Source organism: Neovison vison, chromosome 9, assembly GCF_020171115.1.
Source record: "Neovison vison isolate M4711 chromosome 9, ASM_NN_V1, whole genome shotgun sequence".
NCBI classification, from domain to species: Eukaryota; Metazoa; Chordata; class Mammalia; order Carnivora; family Mustelidae; genus Neogale; species Neogale vison.
Window position 1 is genome coordinate 3486065 of NC_058099.1, and position 18026 is coordinate 3504090.

Here is an 18026-nt window from a genome sequence, read left to right on the forward strand (position 1 = left end):
CTATCAAGTAAATGTGACAAGTGTGTAAAGAGCCTGGCCCCCAGGAAGCATCCGCAGACCTCGGACTCTGTGGTTGGTGGTGGACGCTTGGCTGTGGCTCTTGGGGCTGGACGTTCAGCTGGCCCTGCCCCGCACCCCCTTTGGACCCAGGCCACCCACCTCCTCAGCTGTCACCAGCTGCACTCCCTCAAAGGCCTGACGTGGGGTGGCCTGCTAGCCTGACAGCCAGGAGCTGGCCTTGGATGGACAAGAGGACAGGCAGTGGGCACGGCCAGCGTGGAAGTCCCTCCCCCTGCCCCCTGTACTTGAGGCATCCTCCCTTTCTTCTCTGTACATGCTGATGAGTAACTGGGTTCGGGCTGGTGGCGGGGGGTCCTTGGGGACAGCCTCTGGGGGGCTCATGAGGCTGGTCACCAAACTCCAGTGTCTGGGGTCACTGAGCTCCCGGGTTGCCCTGGCAAGCCAGCCCCTATACCCCTATGGGATGCAGTGCGTGGGGCCAGGAGTGTGGCTCAGCCCCACCCAGGGCTGATCTGGGGTCCCCACTTGGTCCTGTCCATGTCCTCGGACTCAGGGAACAGGACACCCACCAGAGGATAGGGGTAGGGCCCTGCTGCACACCAGGAGGCTTTTCCTTCTGCCCAACTTGTTGGAGCTTATGGTCCAAGAAATGAACCAGGACTTGGACTTGAGAAGTCCTGGGTTCTCTCTTCAGCCCAGCCCCGCTGCCGGCGGCCTTGGTCTCCATTCCACGAGTGTTTGCAGGATGCCTTGTCTGAACGGTCCGGGAGCCTGGGATCCCAGGAGGGCTGGCCAGGCCCTCTGTCCATCTCCCATCGCCACTCCTGCACGTGAGCAAAAGGCCAAGTCGGACTCGGTTTAGGACTCGGACCCTGTCTGTAGCGGCTGTCCTGGAGGCTCCCACGGGGGCCCTCAGGGTTTCCCCGCTCCGTGTCTGTCAGCAGCTCTGTGGGGCTGTGGTCCGCAGGCGGTGCCCAGTATCCTCTGTTCCCGTTTCCAGGGTGTGTCACGTGCCAGGTGCTGTGCACTGTCTCTGGACCCGCTGTTGCCCCATAGAGAGCTGCTTCTCTTCTCCCCATTTCCTGGATGAGCTCACTGAGGCCAGGGGCAGAGAGGCTCGGCAAAGCTGGAAGTCAGAGCCCTTCATGAAAGATGGTGTCCTGGGGTCTGGTGGGCCCCACGGAGGGTCCTCATGTGCCTGGGGCTGCAGGGTGCCGACCAGTGTCCAGGAGAGGGCCTGGGGTGGCATCTGTGACTCTGGCCCTGGGTGGCAGCTCAGCAGGGTACATGAAGGACCTCATCTCATGCAGGTGCAAGCCACTGTGGTCAGAGCCACCCCTGCCCCGCCCAAGTGGGACCAGGTCTCTGCACGTGGCCTGAAGAGACAGGAGGGCCCCGTGGTGCAGGCTTGAGCCTTTCTTCTCTGGGTGTCTCAGCCCTGGACTGGGTCTCTGTAGGAGGAGCCGGTCTGCGGAGGAAGCACCTGGGGGGTTTGGAGGCCCCTTACGGCCGTCACCGTAAGGAAATCCACACCCCGGGGAGCAGAGGGGGGATGAGAGGGGCGCTGCCATCTCCCTGCACACAGGCACGAGCCGCCTCCCGGGAGAGCTGGCAGGGCTGGGGAAGAGCCAGCAGGGCCCCTCGGGTCTGTCCCAAAATGCGGGTGGGATGGGGCCTGGCCTGCAGTCACTTGGGCACAGGCATGCTGCTGGCCTGTCACCTTGAGAAGGCTGATCGGGTGACACCCAAGTAGTTTCTCCTTCTTCTTGTCCCTGGGGTTCTGGGCTGCACTCAGAGGGACAGTGGGGGCTGGGGCACTTGGGTGCCTGTTCTGCCGGCATCTGCTTACCAGGATCTGGGGGCACTGCCCCACCCACACTCCCCTTGACCCAAGCGGTGGAAGGCCAGGCAGCATGTACAAGGCCCAGCTGCTACTGGATCCCAGGAACCTGGGGACATTGGCTCCCCAAGGACACAGCCATCCCTGTGGCGTTCTGTTCCCCTAGAAGTCAGCCGAGCACCCTCCTGCCCTGAAGAGGCCTCCCCGAAACCATCTGTCCGGTCAGCCACGCCCATCCTTCCTCAGGAGCCGCCCCCGCCCCCCCCCCCCCCCGCCGCCAAAGCACCCCCCACGTGGGCCTGCGTATGCTGCCCTCTGCCTGCAGGGTGGCCCAGGGTCACCTACAGGCACAGGGTTCTGCCCATCCTGCTGCGGGGGGCCCTTGGGGGGACAGATGCCTGGTGTTAGCTGCTTTCCCTCTCTGTCCCTGGAAGCGGGGAGGAGTAGGAAACAAATGCCCTGCTCTGCCACTTCCTGGCCCAGGCCCCTGGGCCCTTTGCTTCAGAGCCTGCCCCTCTGCTGCCGCGCAGGAGGTGGTCACGGACCCGGCTCTGGGGGTCTGCTTTCTTCCTGCCGCGGCTGGGGCTGCCCAAAGGAGCCAGAGCAGCGCCCCATCTGTGTGACAGGGTGATGACTCCCGGCATCCTGCCCCGCCCCCTCCCACCAGCCGGCAGAAGGGGGCCCCTGGGGGTGGGGACCGGGGAGGGGCTTGGGGACCACATACTGCGCAGGCCAGCTGCTCTGCCTGCGAGGCCCAGGGCTCACTGCGGGGGTGGGGGGTGCTGCTCTGTGGACTTGCCAGGGGATGGCCACTGCCTGCCCGCAGCACCCAGAAGCCTTGGTGGAGCCCCACTAGGAGCCAGGTGCCCTGTGGAGTTCAGGGGCAGGGCCCTCTGGCGGGCCCACCGGTCCTGCACGGGGCCCCCCCAGCTCACTGCCCACAAGCCGGGTGTTCCTCCTAGCTGAGCCACATGTGGCTAAAATAACCATGGAGAAGGCCAGGCCCTTCCAGCCCCGGCTCGGCCTCCGCGGGAAGTGGGCTCAGACCCCTGAGGACATGCCAGGGTGGTGGCCCCCCGTCCAGCAGGGAGACAGCTGGTCTCTGCAGCCTGTGTCCTCTGAGGGCTCTTCCAGACGGGGGAGGGAACATGAGCATCTGTCTCAGCTTTTCTGCTCAGGAGGAGTCTCCCCTGTCCAGTGGAGGGGCTGGGTCATCAGAGGGGTGTGGATGGGAGGTGGCACTCGGGGCACCTCTGCCGGTCCCCTGCTAACTCTCCACAGACAGGCTGGCTCTCTCTCCAGAGAGAATGTGATGGCAGCCGCTTCCCTGTTGGTCCAGTGCCCAGCATGGGAGGGCGGCCACAGGTCAGAGGAAGTGGCCTTCCCGAGGGGAGCTGGCCTCCGGCGGCGCACAGGGGCGGCAGGAGGCGAGAGGCCCCAGTACCCCGTCGCCGACCCCAGAGGTGCAACAGGGGCCCTGCCAAGGCGGCGGGCTTCAAGGAAGGCTGTGGGTGGGCTGAGTCAGCACCTTTGCCTGGGTCTCCTGTAAGCTGCACACCCACCTTGGGCTAGGGCAGTGATGCACGGTCCCAGCCGCTGGTATGGACCGTGCGGTCGAGGGCCCTGTGCCAGCTGGCAGGTCCCAGCTCCTCCCTCAACCCTCAGAGGCCTCCCTCCCTACTGCAGCGCACCCCCTGCCGTGGGGGGGCAGACAGGCAACAGGGCTTGGAGATTACGGCCCCAGGCCAGCCTGCCCAGTGGAAGGGGTCACTGACGCCTAAAACAAGGGCCTTTACTTCCTGTCCCGGGCAAAGTCCCGTGGTTTAGGGTCCAGTGAAATCTCAGTCATCCGCCCAGACACTGCACCGTCACTGTTTCCCCGCAGTCCCCACGCACATGACGCTGGACGGGGAACCAGGATCTCCTCTATTGCCCAAGAAGGCACAAGGGCATGAATGAGCAGAAAGGGAAGGAAGTGGCCTTGGATGTGGCCATCGGGGATGCCCTACGCCTGCCTCTGACGCGTGATGCTGACTCCAGGGCTGGGCCGGGAGGAGCTGCCCATGCCTGCTGAGTCAGCTGGGGAGCAGGGAGGAGGGCCTTTGGGGTCCTGGTCTGTCATCCACCCACGGCGATGTGTCTTTGGACAGGTCGCCCCTCTCCCAGAGTCCATGTCTGTGACATGGCTAGAAGGCAGTACCCCTCTTGGGGGTAGAGGGGGTGACCCTGGCCATGAGCATGTTGCTGGGGGTTTCCGGGGCCTGGAGGGCTGGCGGCTGAGGGGGTGGGAAGGGGCGGGCTGGGGGCCGCGTTCTCCCTCCCCACGGTGACTCCTGGGAGTCGCCAGCCTGGAGCTGCCAGCCCACTTCATCCCTGCCAGGGCCCAGGCCGGGGTGGGGCGGGGGTTGGTGTGTGGACGCAGTGTCTTGGCTGGGGACTGGAAGGCCCACGGGGCAGCCCCTGACGGCCCCACCGCGTCTCTCCAGAGCTGCACGCAGGAGATCGGTGAGGAGCTGCTCCACGGCGTCATCTACTCCATCTCCCTCCGGAAGGTGCAGGCGCAGCCCGGGGCCAGCAAAGGCCAGCGCTGGCTTGGGGTGAGTGCGGCCGTGGGGCTCCTACCCCCAAGAACCCACAGTCCTGCTCCCAAAGGAGCCTGGGCCTCCACGTCCTCCCCGCTGCCCGGTTCTGGGCTTGGGCAGGAGCAGGGTCACTCTGCGCGGGACACCCGGGAGGCCGAGTCGCCGAGCGTCCAACTCTTGATTTCGGCTCAGGTCACGATCTCAGGGTGGTGAGATTGAGCCCCGCATCGGCCTCGCATGGTGCGCGGAGCCTGCTTGGGGTGCGCTGGGCGCTCCCTCCGCCCCTCCTGTGCACGTGCAGACTCTCTCTACAAAGAAAAGTTCATTCACACCTGCATGAACGTCTAAAAAGACACCTTTTTACTGCTTCCGCTTGACATTGGGCCGCAGGTGATTTTGAGTTTGTACCCCAGCCGTCTGGTTTTAACTCCCGCCCAGTAGTCGGCCCAGTAGTCAGCAGCCCCGCCTTCCGCGTCCCACCGGGAAGGGCCAGTTTCCCCCAAGGGCAGGGAGGCTTGAGCTCCTCTAAGGTTCGCTGTGCACCCACCCCCCACCCCCCCACCCCCGCCCGAGCACGGCCACATACCGGCTCAGAGGGCCTGACTCGGCCACATACCATTCCGGAAGGGAGGCCAGTTGTCCGGGGGATTCAGCCCTTCAGTGCCATGGGCCCGGGCTGCACGGAACCTCCGGGGATCTTCCCTCCCCAAAAGGAGCCTCTGTCTTCTCATCTCAAGAATGGGCATGTTTTGCCAGAGCTCACGGGGTTAGTGCTTTTCCTCCTCCAGCCAACAGACTGACCCGGAAGGGTTGTGTCTGCATGTTTTGTTAGTCCCCATATCAAATTCTCTTTGTTTGTTTGTTTTAAGGTTTTATTTATTTATTTCACAGAGAGAGTGAGAGCAGGAGAGGGGGAACACAAGCAGGGAGAGGGAGAGGGAGAAGCAGGCTTCCCACCAGGCCAGGAGCCCGATGCGGGGCTCGATCCCAGGACTTTGGGATCGTGACCTGAGCCCCCCAGGGCGCCCCTCAGATTCTGCTTCTAAAGCTGAGCTTGTTTCTCAGCTTGCGGCAACGCGCGTCTTCTTTCCAGCCTCACATCCCTGCGCCCTTGGGATGTCATCTGAGCCCGGGCCCCCCACCCTCCTGGCCGCCCCGGGCACTGCCGCTGACCACACCCCTCCCACCCCACCCCAGTGTGAAAACGAGTCCGCCCTGAGCCTGTATGAGACCTGCAAGGTGCGGACGGTGAAGGCAGGCACGCTGGAGAAGCTGGTGGAACACCTGGTGCCCGCCTTCCAGGGCAGCGACCTCTCCTACGTCACCATCTTCCTGTGCACCTACCGGGCCTTCACCACCACCCAGCAGGTCCTGGACCTTCTGTTCAAACGGTGAGCGGCACCCCCCCCCCCCCGCCCCGCGGCTCCCCGCCCCCGTCCCTCCCCACGGCTCCCCACCGCAGTCCGGGCAGGGTGTCTCGGCCGCAGCCCTTCCCCGCTTGGACACCAGGCCCCTGATGGACATTTTGCATAGTTCCGTGAACGGGGCAGACCGGCCTCCCTGCCCTCCTGGGCTTCCGCTGTAGTCGGGGGGTCAGCCGGTAACCCTAGACGTCATAGCAGGTACGGTAGACGTGACGCCCTCACGGCCTCCTCTAGATACGGATGTATCCTCCCTTACTCTGACGAGGACGGCGGCCCCCAGGACCAATTAAAAAAGTGAGTGGACTTTGGGTCTGATGGGAGGGTCCCCTGTCTCCCAGGTGGGGGACATCTGGGGCTTTGGTGGGGGCAGAACCCTGGCCCCCACGTCTGTGACTACTACTGGAGGGCTATGCTGTGGGGGCCTCTCCTGCAGAAAGACAGGAGTCAGACCGCTGTGGCTGGGCTCCCGGGGCCTGGGGAGCAGAGGGGAGGCTGGGGGCTGGAGGCCAGGGTTGGGCCCTGAGGCCATGTGTCCCCACCACTGCCCGCCCCAGCCCTGTCTGCTCTGCTGAGATCCCGGGGGCCACTGGCTCACACGGGGGCCTCGCGCCTCGGTGCCCCAGGCCAGCCACCCTCCTGCGGTTCCCAAGAATAGCGTCGGTGAGGAGACCCCACGCGCCTGGAAGGGGGTCAGGCAGGCTTCGGAGCAGGCGCTGGGGGTTGCAGGACCACGAGAGCCCACGCGGGCTGGGCAGAGGGACATTGCCTGTTCCCTCCTCCCTCACAGACTGCTGCAGCGCCTACCGTGTGCCCCAGGGCTGGGACAGAGCAGACGCTGCGCCCCCTCCCCACCTTCCTGGGGTTTACGGTGCAGCAGGAGGGACCCCAGACAGACAGAGAGGAGTGGGTCAGGCCCCCGGGGAAGGCAGGGGTGCTCACACCAGAGATGGAGGGCTCCCTCCTGTGGAGACCGCCGACTCGCACCTGCTGGCCAGACCTGCCCCTGCCTGGATGGCCGGTGGGGGTGGGCGGGGTGGGCCCGGATGTCCCAGAGATGGAGCATCCCCGGGGGTGCCCCAGGGGGCCGTGCGGAAGGAAGGGCCAGGCCACTGACGCTGCCGCCTGCCCGCCTACCTCCAGTGCCATCTCCTCCATTCTGGGCACCTGGCTGGACCAGTACTCGGAGGACTTCTGTCAGCCCCCAGACTTTCCCTGCCTCAAGCAGCTGGTGGCCTACGTGCAGCTCAACATGCCCGGCTCTGACCTGGAGCGCCGTGCCCTCCTTCTGCTCGCCCAGCTGGAGCGCGCAGAGCCCGCGCAGGCCGAGCCCGAGGGTGAGAAGGCCGGGGCGGGGTGCCTGGGAGGGTGTGGGGATGGGTCGGCGCTGGGCCCCACAGGGACGAGCCCCACAGGCTGGTGTGGGGCCAGGAGCAGGGACTGGGCTCAGAGCACCCAGCGGGTGCACCACACTCAGGGAGCCATCCCGCTGAGGCTTCCTTCCTGGGTGCGGCTTCTCTGGGAGGCCCCGGACTGAGCTCTGTGTCTGCAAAGGGACATGGAAACTTCTCTCCTCCTGTAGCTCTGTCCCCTGCTCCAGCGCCAGCGCCAGTTCCAGAAACACCTCCGGAACCAGAGCCAGCTTTAGCACCAACTCTCCTGCCTACTCTGGAGCCAGACGCAGCTCCAGCACGAACTCCAGAGCCAGATGCAGCTCCGGCTCCCGCTCTAGAACCAGACGTGGCTCCGGCTCCGGCTCCGGCTCCCACTCCAGAGCCAGATGCAGCTCTAGCTCCCGCTCTAGAAGCAGATGCAGCTCCAGCTCCCGCTCCAGAACCAGACGCAGCTCCGGCTCCTGCTCCAGAACCCGAGCCATCTCTGTCTCAAACTCTAGAGCCAGAGGCAGCTCCAGCGCCCGAGCCTCCCTGGCCTTCAGCGGTGGCTGCAGAAAATGGACTGAATGAGAAGCCTCACCTCTTGGCCTTCCCTCCCGACCTGGTGGCAGAGCAGTTTACCCTAATGGATGCAGTGAGTGCCTCTCCGTGGTGGGACAGGGCAGGGGCACCCCTTCCTCTGGCCTTGGGTCCATGCCCTGCCATTCCCCGGTCCCCAGCTGGTGTCCTCCTCTAGCTCCCAGTTCCAGCAGGACTTGCTGTGAGGTCCGCGGACTGGGGACATAGAGATGGTACCCTCCCACCCCAGCCTGCGGGGACTGTGGATTATATGAGGGGGAACAGTCTAAGGCTGGGTGGGGCCTGGCCTATTTGGTGGGGAAGTGGAGCTCCCTGAGGGGCTGCCTGCCCCCTGGGTCAACCCCCCGATCTGCCAGGAGGCCTCACCTGCCTCAGCACTTATTAGGCACCTGCTATGTACTAGAGTTTCTGGCAGAAACCAGAGCCCTAAGGTATGGCACCCACAGCGGGCGTGCACCTAGACGGGGTTGGGGGAGCGGACCCAAGGCATGATGGGGGAGCTGGAAGTGCTCCCTGCTGTACAGCTGTGAGGCCCCTTCTGGTGCTTGGAGTCGGTGAGGGCGGGCTGCCGAAAATGCTGGACTCTTTCCTCCAGCGTGTCATCCGGGGCCACTTGTGCTGGGCGCCTGCGGTAGGCAGAAAGCAAAGCGCACACACACACACACACACACACACACGCCTGCAAGACTCCAGCCACATCCTGCCCCACATCGTCCGCTCCCGAGCTCAGCCCTGACCAGGGGCTCTGCCTGGGACGAGGGGAGCAGGGATCCTGAGCCAGGGTGTGGCCGAGCTGCGTGACACACCTCCTGCTCCCCAGGAGCTGTTCAAGAAGGTGGTGCCTTACCACTGCCTGGGCTCCATCTGGTCCCAGCGAGACAAGAAAGGCAAGGAGCACTTGGCTCCCACCGTCCGTGCTACCGTCACCCAGTTCAACAGCGTGGCCAACTGCGTCATCACCACCTGCCTGGGGGACCGGAGTGTGACGGCCCGGGGCAGGGCCCGGGTGGTGGAGCACTGGATCGAGGTGGCCAGGGTATGCCTCCGAGGGGCCCTGGGGAGCCCCTGTCTCACTTGATCTGCCCTCAGGGTGGTGATGTGGCATCCCGGGCCCTTCCTTCCTCCTGGGCGCGCCGGCCTTGACCGGCGTCTCCCGCAGCCCGGTGCTCACTGCCCCATGACTCCCTCCTGTGGGCTGTGCCGTGATCCCCCTCCTGGGAGTGCTGCCTCCCCTGGACTCCACCAGCATCCGTCTCCCCCAGGTCGGGAGCTCCCAGCCGCGGGGACCACAGCCACGTCTCAGCCCTGCTTTTCCTCCCCCAGGAGTGCCGCGTCCTCAAGAACTTCTCGTCCCTCTACGCCATCCTATCGGCCCTGCAGAGCAACTCCATCCACCGGCTGAAGAAGACGTGGGAAGAAGTTTCCAGGTGGGCGTGCCTCTCTCAGCAGGAGCCCCAGGGAGGACCCGGGACCTGCCAGGGGTCGGCACATCCTGGGCCAGCGAATCCTGGGCCAGCTGGCAGGGCCTCCATTGTCCGTTGGCCTCAGGCAAGCAGTTCTGCCTCGGGACTCAGTTTCGTTATCTGGCAGCTACGAGATTGGGCCACACTGGAGATTTTCCTGGGTTTACTGGGCAGCCACACTACTCTGTCCTCTTGAAATCCAAACGGGTTGGAACAGAGCCCCCCACACACGGCTCCTCCCCGGGGCCGCAGAGCGGGACCCTGTGTGGATATCACCCATCCGGGCAGTTCAGGGCCTTGGGCTCTAAAATAAAATGGATTAGTACGCACCCCCCTGTGTGCCGTTTCCAAGGCTGTCCTCCTTTCCCACAGGGAAAGCTTCCGAATCTTCCAGAAGCTGTCAGAGATCTTCTCCGATGAGAACAACTACTCGCTGAGCAGAGAGCTGCTCATCAAGGTGAACCCTGGGCGGAGCAGGGAGGGTCTCAGCGAGCGGTTCTTTGAAAGATTCCAGTCCTATCTTGTCTGGACTCTGCAGAGTGGGATCATTTTGGTCCCTGGCCAGCGGGGGGCAGTTTGGGGAACAGGAGACCCTGGTAATGGGATGGTGGGGGTGCAGTCGGGGGACGTTCCAGAAGGGATAGGTGAGCTGGCAGGATTAGCAGGTGCCCTGCTTGCTCCAGGCAGGTGGCTGGATGGGGTCAGGGGTTGGGGGCTCCTGTCTGTCACAGCTCAGGGGAGAGCTCCCTGCCTGCCTAGCGCCAGGATGCCACAGGGGAGGCCAGAGGCCACATCACAAAGGGGCTGCCCGCCTTGGGTCCAAAGGAGCAGACGCAGGACGCAGCTGTGGGTACGGTGAGGGGCTCCTGACTTTGCCCCGGGCCGGACACCACAGATGGATCCTAGGGAGTCTTGCTAGGGCCCCCGACAGGGCCTCCAGTTTGCCGGAAGACCCCGTTAGCAGAAGTAGGTCTCCAGCTGGGAGGGAGGAGCCCACTGTCCTCCGAGTCCCTCTGAGACCTCGGGCGAGTCCCTGCTCTCAGAAAATGGAGGTGTGAAGAGCCTGGGGTCCCTCTGGTCTCTTGACTCAGGGAGGCAGTGAGGCACAAGGAGAAAAGAAACGGGCATGAATTCTGTGCAGGGCTTCACCCTGGGGCAGGCGAGGGAGTAGAGCGACGGGAACAGGTGTGGGATGCAGAGTCCTGGGAGACCCCAGGCGGCGGGTGTCTGCTCGTCCGCGCTTTCCAGACGAGGAAACGGGCTCAGGGAGGGTGGGCTGCGGTCCCACGTTGCGGCACCACGTTGGTACCAGTGACCAAGGCCCGAGGTCAGGTCTGTTGGAGGGAAGCTGGGGAGGAGAGGAGGGTCTCGCTGACCCTGTCCTCAACCCTGGCAGGAGGGGACCTCCAAGTTTGCCACCCTGGAGATGAACCCCAAGAGAGCGCAGAAGCGGCCGAAGGAAACGGTGAGTGTGCGCGAGGCTGGGAGCCACAGGGGCTGGCCTCCCCGGGAGGAAAGACAGGGCCATCCCACTGCCCTCCCCCCGACCTGCTGGCTAGACCAGACCCCCTCTGAGCCCTGTGAGGGCCGCGCCCTGACCCGCTGCTGTCTTGACGGTGCTGTTGACAGCCACCGAGCAAGGGCCTGGGAGAGCCGGGCTTGGGATGGATTTAGGGGTGACGAGGGTCACCAGAACCTCGGTGACTTGCCAAACACTGAGCTCAGAAGGTGACTAGGGGAGCTGGGGGCCCGTGGCTACTAGGAAGGAGTCTGGGGGAGACGGCTGAAGGTCCCCGGGCTGCTCTGAGTGGGAGGCCGGGGTGGCGGCTGTGGCCGAGGGGGGCCCTGGTCCCGGCTCATTGGCCCTGCCTCCCGGCCGCAGGGTGTCATCCAGGGCACCGTTCCCTACCTGGGCACGTTCCTCACAGACCTGGTGATGCTGGACACCGCGATGAAGGACTATCTGTATGTGAGTGAGCCCTGCGGGCCCGGCCGGGGTGGGAGTGGGGCGGGGGTCCTGGAGCCCCGGAGGAAGGCGCCCCTCACTGAGCCCTGAGCTCTCAGTGAGAGCTGGGCATACCTCATCTGAGAGCCCCCGGCCACCCCCGTGCCCAGCTCCCCCGTGAGTGGAGAGCTAGGTGCCCAGCTGGTGGGGCCTAGAGCTGCAGGAGGCTCGCAGTCTGTCCTCAGGCAGTGGCCACGGACAGAGAGGGGCTAGCCGTCCAAGGTCAGGCACTGGGGCGGCCAGGCTGGGCTGTCTTGCCCCAGGCCTCAGTCTCTCCTGTCCTCAGAGGGTTGGGCAAGAAGTTCCTTAAGGCTCTGCCCGTCCCCCACCCCCACCCAACCACCCCCAGATCCCAGGACCTGCCCAGAGCTGGGGTGCGTGGACCCGCCCAGAGCTGGGGTGCGTGCACCCACCTGCCCCCTGGTGGTTCAGCCGGGAGTGCAGCCCGAGAGGGGCTGAGGGGCAGTCCTGGGCAAGGGGACACTTTCTGAGGGTCGCTGGCTGTTGGCTTTTCAGGGGAGACTGATCAACTTTGAGAAGAGGAGGAAGGTGAGCCTCTGCAGCCCCTACGTGTCAGCGGGGGTGTGGACTCGAGACCCACGGGTAGAACGCTGGGCCGCACCCCGCTTCCTCTTGTGTTCCTGGGGCGGGTGCGATACGCAGAGGCTGGGGGGCCTGTCCCACTGGAGGGCAGGTGCGGGAGGCCGGAATCAGGGATGACTCCTTGGGAGGGCTGCTTGGACCCGGCTCTGAGAACTGGGTGGGCCTGGGCAGGAGTTGCGGGGGGGGGGGAGGCCGGGGCCATGCCCAGAGCCCCAACCATGCCAACGCCCTGCTGCCCTGCCCTCTGGCCCCAGGAATTCGAAGTGATCGCCCAGATCAAGCTGCTCCAGTCGGCTTGTAACAGTTACAGCATCGTGCCCGAGGAGCACTTCCGGGCCTGGTTCCGGGCCATGGAGCGGCTCAGCGAGACGGAGAGGTGCATCTGTGTGGGAATCGGGCGCACCGGGCGGGCTGTGGTGTGGGATCGTGGTCAGCGCTGGACCGACTGGGCGTCCAGACGCCCCCTGCCCGGCAGGTTCTGGGAGGGAAACCTGGGTGTGCCTCCCCGTAGCCTCACAGCCGTGCCTCTGTCCCGTAGCTACAACCTGTCGTGTGAGCTGGAGCCCCCTTCCGAGTCGGCCAGCAACACCCTTAAGGCCAAGAAGAACGCGGCCATCGTCAAGCGCTGGAGCGAGTGAGCACCCGGGGCTGGCAGGACGGGCTCCCTCCTGGCTCCGCGCAGCCTCGGGCTGAGTGTGCTTCTGCATAGTAGGGTGACCCTGACCCCTCACTCCCAGAGCAGGGACAGACATAGGCCTGGTGACTGACCAAGCACTTGGCACAGAGGCTGCAGTGTGGAGTGGAGGGGGCAGGGGCGGGGTGTGGCCCCAGGGGAGGCCCCCCAGATGAGCTGATCCTTCCACGCAGCCGCCAGGCCCCCAGCGGGGAGCTCAGTACCAGCGGGAGCTCCCACTCCAAGTCCTGCGACCAGCTCAGGTGCGGCCCCTACCTCAGCAGCGGGGACATTGCCGACGCCCTCAGCGTCCACTCGGCCGGCTCGTCCAGCTCCGACGTGGAGGAGATCAACATGAGCTTTGTCCCGGAGTCCCCCGACGGTCAGGAAAAAAAGGTGACCGCCACACCCCCTCTCCCGGGGCCCAGGTCCCCACGGTGCAGGGCACTGGCCAGGGCGCCCCTGCTGATCGTGCCGTCCCCACAGTTCTGGGAGTCGACCTCCCAGTCGTCCCCGGAGACCTCCGGCATCAGCTCGGCCTCCAGCAGCACGTCCTCCTCCTCGGCCTCCACCACGCCCGTGGCCGCCACACGCACCCACAAGCGCTCCATGTCCGGGGTGTGCGGCTGCAGCTCCTCGCTGCCGCTCTACAACCAGCAGGTGGGCGACTGCTGCATCATCCGCGTCAGCCTGGACGTGGACAACGGCAACATGTACAAGAGCATCTTGGTGGGTGCCCGCCGCGTCCCGGCAGAGCGGCCGCGGGGCTGGGAGGGGCCGTCGAGAAGCTTCCCTGGAGGGCTTCACGGAGGAGGCGCCTTGGGGGGAGCGGGTGACCCAGGGGTTAGAAGGAGCGCAGGAGGCCTGAGGTCAAGGGCTCAGAGCTTGTGTCTGGATCTTGGAGGGAGACAGAAGCTGCCAGTGGTTGGAGCGGAGGGCAGGCCACAGGGACTTGGGGCTTCTCTGTGGGGGTAGGCTAGGGCCAGGAGGTGCAGGGAGGCCAGTGGGGAGGCAGGGACCATGGCAGGCTGGTGGCCGTGGAGGTGGCTAGACCACGGAGGTCCTTCAGGGCTTGAGACCAAGCCAAGGGGCTTTGTCTCCAGACACTGTGTCTGGGGAGTGGAGGCGGCAGGGGGACTCAGTTCCAGAGCTCAGGCTGCAGAGAAGTCACATGCACTCCCCAAAGACCCCCCCACCCCGATCCGCTCACACCGGGTCAGGTGCTTCGTGACACACCTGTCCTGTGCTGAGCTTGACTGTCATTAACGGGCACCCGTATGACCCCGTGTCTAAGGCCCGTCTGCACTGTGGCCTCGTGATCGAGGCAGGAGGGGTCGGCCCACGCTGACCACCCCTGAGCCTCCAGCCAACGCAGACCTGGCACAGAGGCGACCCCTGGGCTCCTCTCTTCCCTCCAGGGCTGGGCCTCGACGCGGTCTCTGCCCTGGCTTCATTGTTCCCCTTGTCCTGCGGGGACAGGCTCAAGGGGAGCAGCCCCCAGGAGCAGGCAGGTTTCCGAGATGGCATGGAGGGAGGTGGCAGGCTTGTGAGAGGAGGAGGGGGGCAGAAACAATTGGGAAAAGCGCCCCATCCCTGCACAGAGGCCTCCCGGGGCAGGACGAGAGGGAGGGCCCCCCGGGGACCTGGCACCCAGCCCGAAGCTGAGCCGTTGTCTGCAGTGTGAGGCATCTCCAGGGGTTCCCGGGGCTGCCCTCTGCGGGAGGCTTCTCCAGGCCCTGCACCCTGATGGTCTGCCCCTTCCCCGACCCAGGTCACCAGCCAAGATAAGGCTCCGGCGGTCATCCGCAAGGCCATGGACAAACACAACCTGGACGAGGACGAGCCGGACGAGTACGAGCTGGTACAGGTCATCTCCGACGATCGGAGTAAGTCCGGGTCCGGCCGCCGGGGCCCCAGGAGCAGCCCCGCACCCCAGCCCCAGGGCCCGCGTTCCCAGAACCTCGCAGCCACACTGGGGGTTGGGTAGCCTCACGCAGGCGCCCTCACCAGCCCCCGGCACGTGCGTGCCCTTGGCCGGACGTGGACAGGCCGCGGGAGGCCGAGCTCCAAGCGTGCGGCACTGCGGCGAAGGGAAAGGGCTCTTCCTCCGGGGCCAGGCAGCCCGGCGGCCGCGCCCGGGGGCCGCTCACAGGAACGCCCTGGCTGAGATGGGGCACGAGCACTTCACTAGGAATCGTGTCCACTGTGCACCTGAGCCTCAAATACGTTAAAATCCACGCACGCGTGACATTGTCCGCGTCTGCTGGGGTTGCTGTGACACGCCGCAGCGGCCAGGACGGGGGGTGGACGGAGACGTGTGGATCCCAGCGCACAGTGTTCTGGGGCTCTGGCGAGGGCCCTCATCCTCAGGGCAGACGGCCACCTTCTCCTGGTGCCCTCACGTAGCAGAAGGGGCGAGGGTCCCCTTTTATAAGGCGTCCGTCCCATTCCTAATGCTCCAGTCCCACAACCTTATCACAGCCTAAAGGCCCCATCATCTGGGTGTGTGGATTCCCGCCCAGATTTGGGGGGACACATTCAGACCACAGCAGACACTAACCACAGGTTCTGAGGGGCCCCGCTCGGTGGGTGAAAGCTGGGAAAGCGGCAGAACCAGGGCCAGCACAGACTAGGAGGCCGACGGCGGGCCTCAGGGAGCTGGGGCGCGGCCCTCACGTCGCCTGTGGTTTCCTCATCCCCACAGGGGAGATAACGAGCCAGGGGCTGATCCATACAGACCTCTAGGGACGTGGGGCTCTGTTCTTTGCCATGAGCTGCCAGCCATTAGCCCAGACGATTCACGGTGACCCCCAGCATCCCCAAAAGTTGTTTCCGGACTCCTCTCTCACCTTCTCGCACCATTTTGGTAGAACAGGGTAGGTGTAGCCTCCATCTTCAGGACAGGAAGCCTGAGGCGCAGGGCAGGGTAGGGAAGGGGAGGCAGGAGCAAGAAGCTGAGTGGTAGCGGGCTCCTGTCCACAGCAGGTAGGAGAGGAGCAGCTGCCCGGGGCGTGTGGATTCTCCCGGACCCTCGCCCAGAAGACCTGGGGCAGGACCTGCCCTTTGCTGGGCCCCCAACCTTGGTCCTGACTAGGGCGGGACTTAGGGGAGGTGTTCTGGATTCATGGTCAGCGAAGGCAGCAGCGTGGTGGGACGGATGGCCCTTTGCCCACTCCAGACGGAGGTGGGGACTTGTGGAGTCAGAGTCCGTTTTCAAACAAGAGTCGTTGGCTTTCCTGAGTGCCCATCCGTCTCCTCGGCAGGTGTCATTTAGAGGGCTCATCAGTACTCCTGATGTTGGATTGGGGGCGTCTCAGCTCTTTGGCTCAGGCCTGCCCTGGGGGGGGGCCCTCAAATCGTGGCTGTTCTGTGGGGCCCTTGTAAGCATCTGTGACCCTCTCCCCGCCCTTCTCCCACCAGAGCTGAAGATCCCTGACAACGCCAATGTGTTCTATGCCATGAACTCAACGGCCAACTATGACTTTGTCCTCAAGAAACGGACCTTCACAAAGGGGGCAAAGGTCAGGCACGGCAGCAGCTCGACTCTGCCTCGCATGAAGCAGAAGGGACTCAAGATTGCCAAGGGCATCTTCTAGGTGGTCCCCGGCACTGGCCAGCCACGGGACCACTCTGTCGGGCGCTGGCCAGCTGGGTGACTAAGCACTTAGAGACTCCAGTGGCCAAGGCTGGGCGGGCGCCTTCTGCCTGACCTGCCAGCTCAGGCCACCCCCAGACTCCAGGTTCACCCTGAACCTCCCCTGTGCCGGGATTGACGCCTGCTGTTTGCTGGGCTGACCTGGCCTCCCGTGGACCACTCGCTGCCTTAGGTGCCTTCAGCTCTCTGGAACCAGAAGACTAATTGACTTTTGCCACGGAGCGCTGCCGACGGCCATGGCGCTGCGCCTGCCGCTGGGCTCCGCCCTCTGTGCACTTCCCCCGCACCTGCTCAGGTGTGGGTCACTGCCACCTGTGCCCAGGGGCACCCCAGGGCACCCACTCATCCACTGGGTCTGACCACTGCACTTCTCTCCTCATGCCCACAGGCACTGGCCCGTGCCCTTCTCGGGTCCCGGGCCCTTTTTCCACCATGCTAGCCTTTCCCAGGCTGCACCAAAGATACCACCGTCGGGGCCAACAGAGCGAGGGAGTCTCACCCACCCCCGGCCCAGCCCTCCCCCAGGAGAGGAGGGCAGGGAGCCTTTCCACAGATCACACTCTTCACCCGGTGCGCGGGGACAGTCTGCCGAGGCCCGTTGTCATTGACTCTCACGACACTGCGAGTGCCACCCACCGCGGTGCCCTGGGCTTCACGAGACCACACGAGACGGGGGTTAGTGGGAGAGGAGAATCGGGGGAACGGGGAGGGGTGTTGAATATTTGTATAAAAGGCAAAAACAAAACAAAAAAAGTTTACCAGTTGGGGAGGGGCAATATTTATTTGTTGTAAATAGCAAATGCTAGACTTGAATCTTATATTAAAATCTGGTTTCTACTATAGCTTGGGAGTTTCGATTTGGTTCTTTCACTTCCTGCGCTCGTATAAACGAGATACAGACTCTCGCGTTCTGTGTGCAAACAGGAGATCTTGTGTGGTTACCGGTTCGTCTTATGTGGGACAAGTGTGAAGAGCCAGCCACCCTTCTTCCCATTGACTTAAGGAAACATGCAGGCCTAACTTCCACAGAGCAGATGCTCAGCCTGGGGTCATTAAGCTGGGCACTGAGCTGGGTCAGCCCCCCAGCACCCTTGGGATTCGAGGGTGGAGGTACTTTCACAGGGCTTAGCAACAAGCCCAGAAGCTTGGGTGTCTTTAAAAATAGCATTTGTGGGGCATGCAGGTGGCTCGTCAGTTAAGCGTCTGCCTTCAGCTCAGGTCATGATCCCAGAGTCCTGGGATCGAGCCCCGCCTAGGGCTCCCTGCTCAGGGGGGATACTGTTTCTCCCTCTGCCTCTGCCCTTCCCCACCACCAACTCACCAGAGCTCTCTCACTCTCTCTCAAATAAAATATTCTTAAAATAATTAAAAAAAAAAACATTTGCAAGAGAAAATTATAGAAGCAGCAGCTCAGGGGTCAGTCTCTCCATGGAGACCATTTGACTGCAGGGAGAAAAGGATCGGAATGAACCATCTGGGGACTTTGGAACACCCTGCGCCCAACACACAAGCGCCAGGGGAGTGCTTGATGACAAACAGCCATGGGACGTCAGCGATGAAGGAGATCGCTGCCAGTCCACTCACTGACCACCAGGGCAGCAGGACAGAAGCTTCAGTCCCCAAACAAGGAAGATACGGCACGACGTAGTTTGGAAAAGTCAGTATAGAAATGGAAGATGCAGCTCTCGGACAACAGAAGTGAGCCTGGAGGAGGGGGAGAATCTGGTTTCCAGAATTACCACATTGTCACCCTCAGTATCCAGTTCCCAGCACGTTACAAAGTGCACAGA

General features: G+C 64.0%; 1 protein-coding gene across 8 annotated transcripts in view; it reads left to right on the forward strand.

Moving 5' to 3' along the window:
• RALGDS (ral guanine nucleotide dissociation stimulator) overlaps positions 1–17078 on the forward strand; it is a 42841-nt gene extending 25763 nt beyond the window's left edge. For 2 of the 8 annotated variants that reach the window (XM_044264586.1, XM_044264584.1), the window contains exons 2-18: positions 4348–4458; positions 5641–5834; positions 6066–6161; positions 7008–7201; positions 7447–7892; positions 8658–8873; positions 9161–9264; positions 9673–9757; positions 10697–10765; positions 11183–11269; positions 11822–11854; positions 12163–12284; positions 12447–12542; positions 12776–12977; positions 13068–13310; positions 14353–14467; positions 16002–17078. In XM_044264586.1, coding sequence (XP_044120521.1) covers positions 4348–4458; positions 5641–5834; positions 6066–6161; positions 7008–7201; positions 7447–7892; positions 8658–8873; positions 9161–9264; positions 9673–9757; positions 10697–10765; positions 11183–11269; positions 11822–11854; positions 12163–12284; positions 12447–12542; positions 12776–12977; positions 13068–13310; positions 14353–14467; positions 16002–16177 — 2589 coding nt within the window. In that variant the 3' untranslated portion in view covers positions 16178–17078. Of the gene's footprint in view, positions 1–4347; positions 4459–5640; positions 5835–6062; positions 6162–7007; positions 7202–7446; positions 7893–8657; positions 8874–9160; positions 9265–9672; positions 9758–10696; positions 10766–11182; positions 11270–11821; positions 11909–12162; positions 12285–12446; positions 12543–12775; positions 13311–14352; positions 14468–16001 lie in introns of all 8 variants that reach the window. The other 6 variants (XM_044264585.1, XM_044264582.1, XM_044264587.1 and 3 more) reach the window with 6 other exon arrangements.
• Positions 17079–18026: the final 948 nt, after the last annotated feature.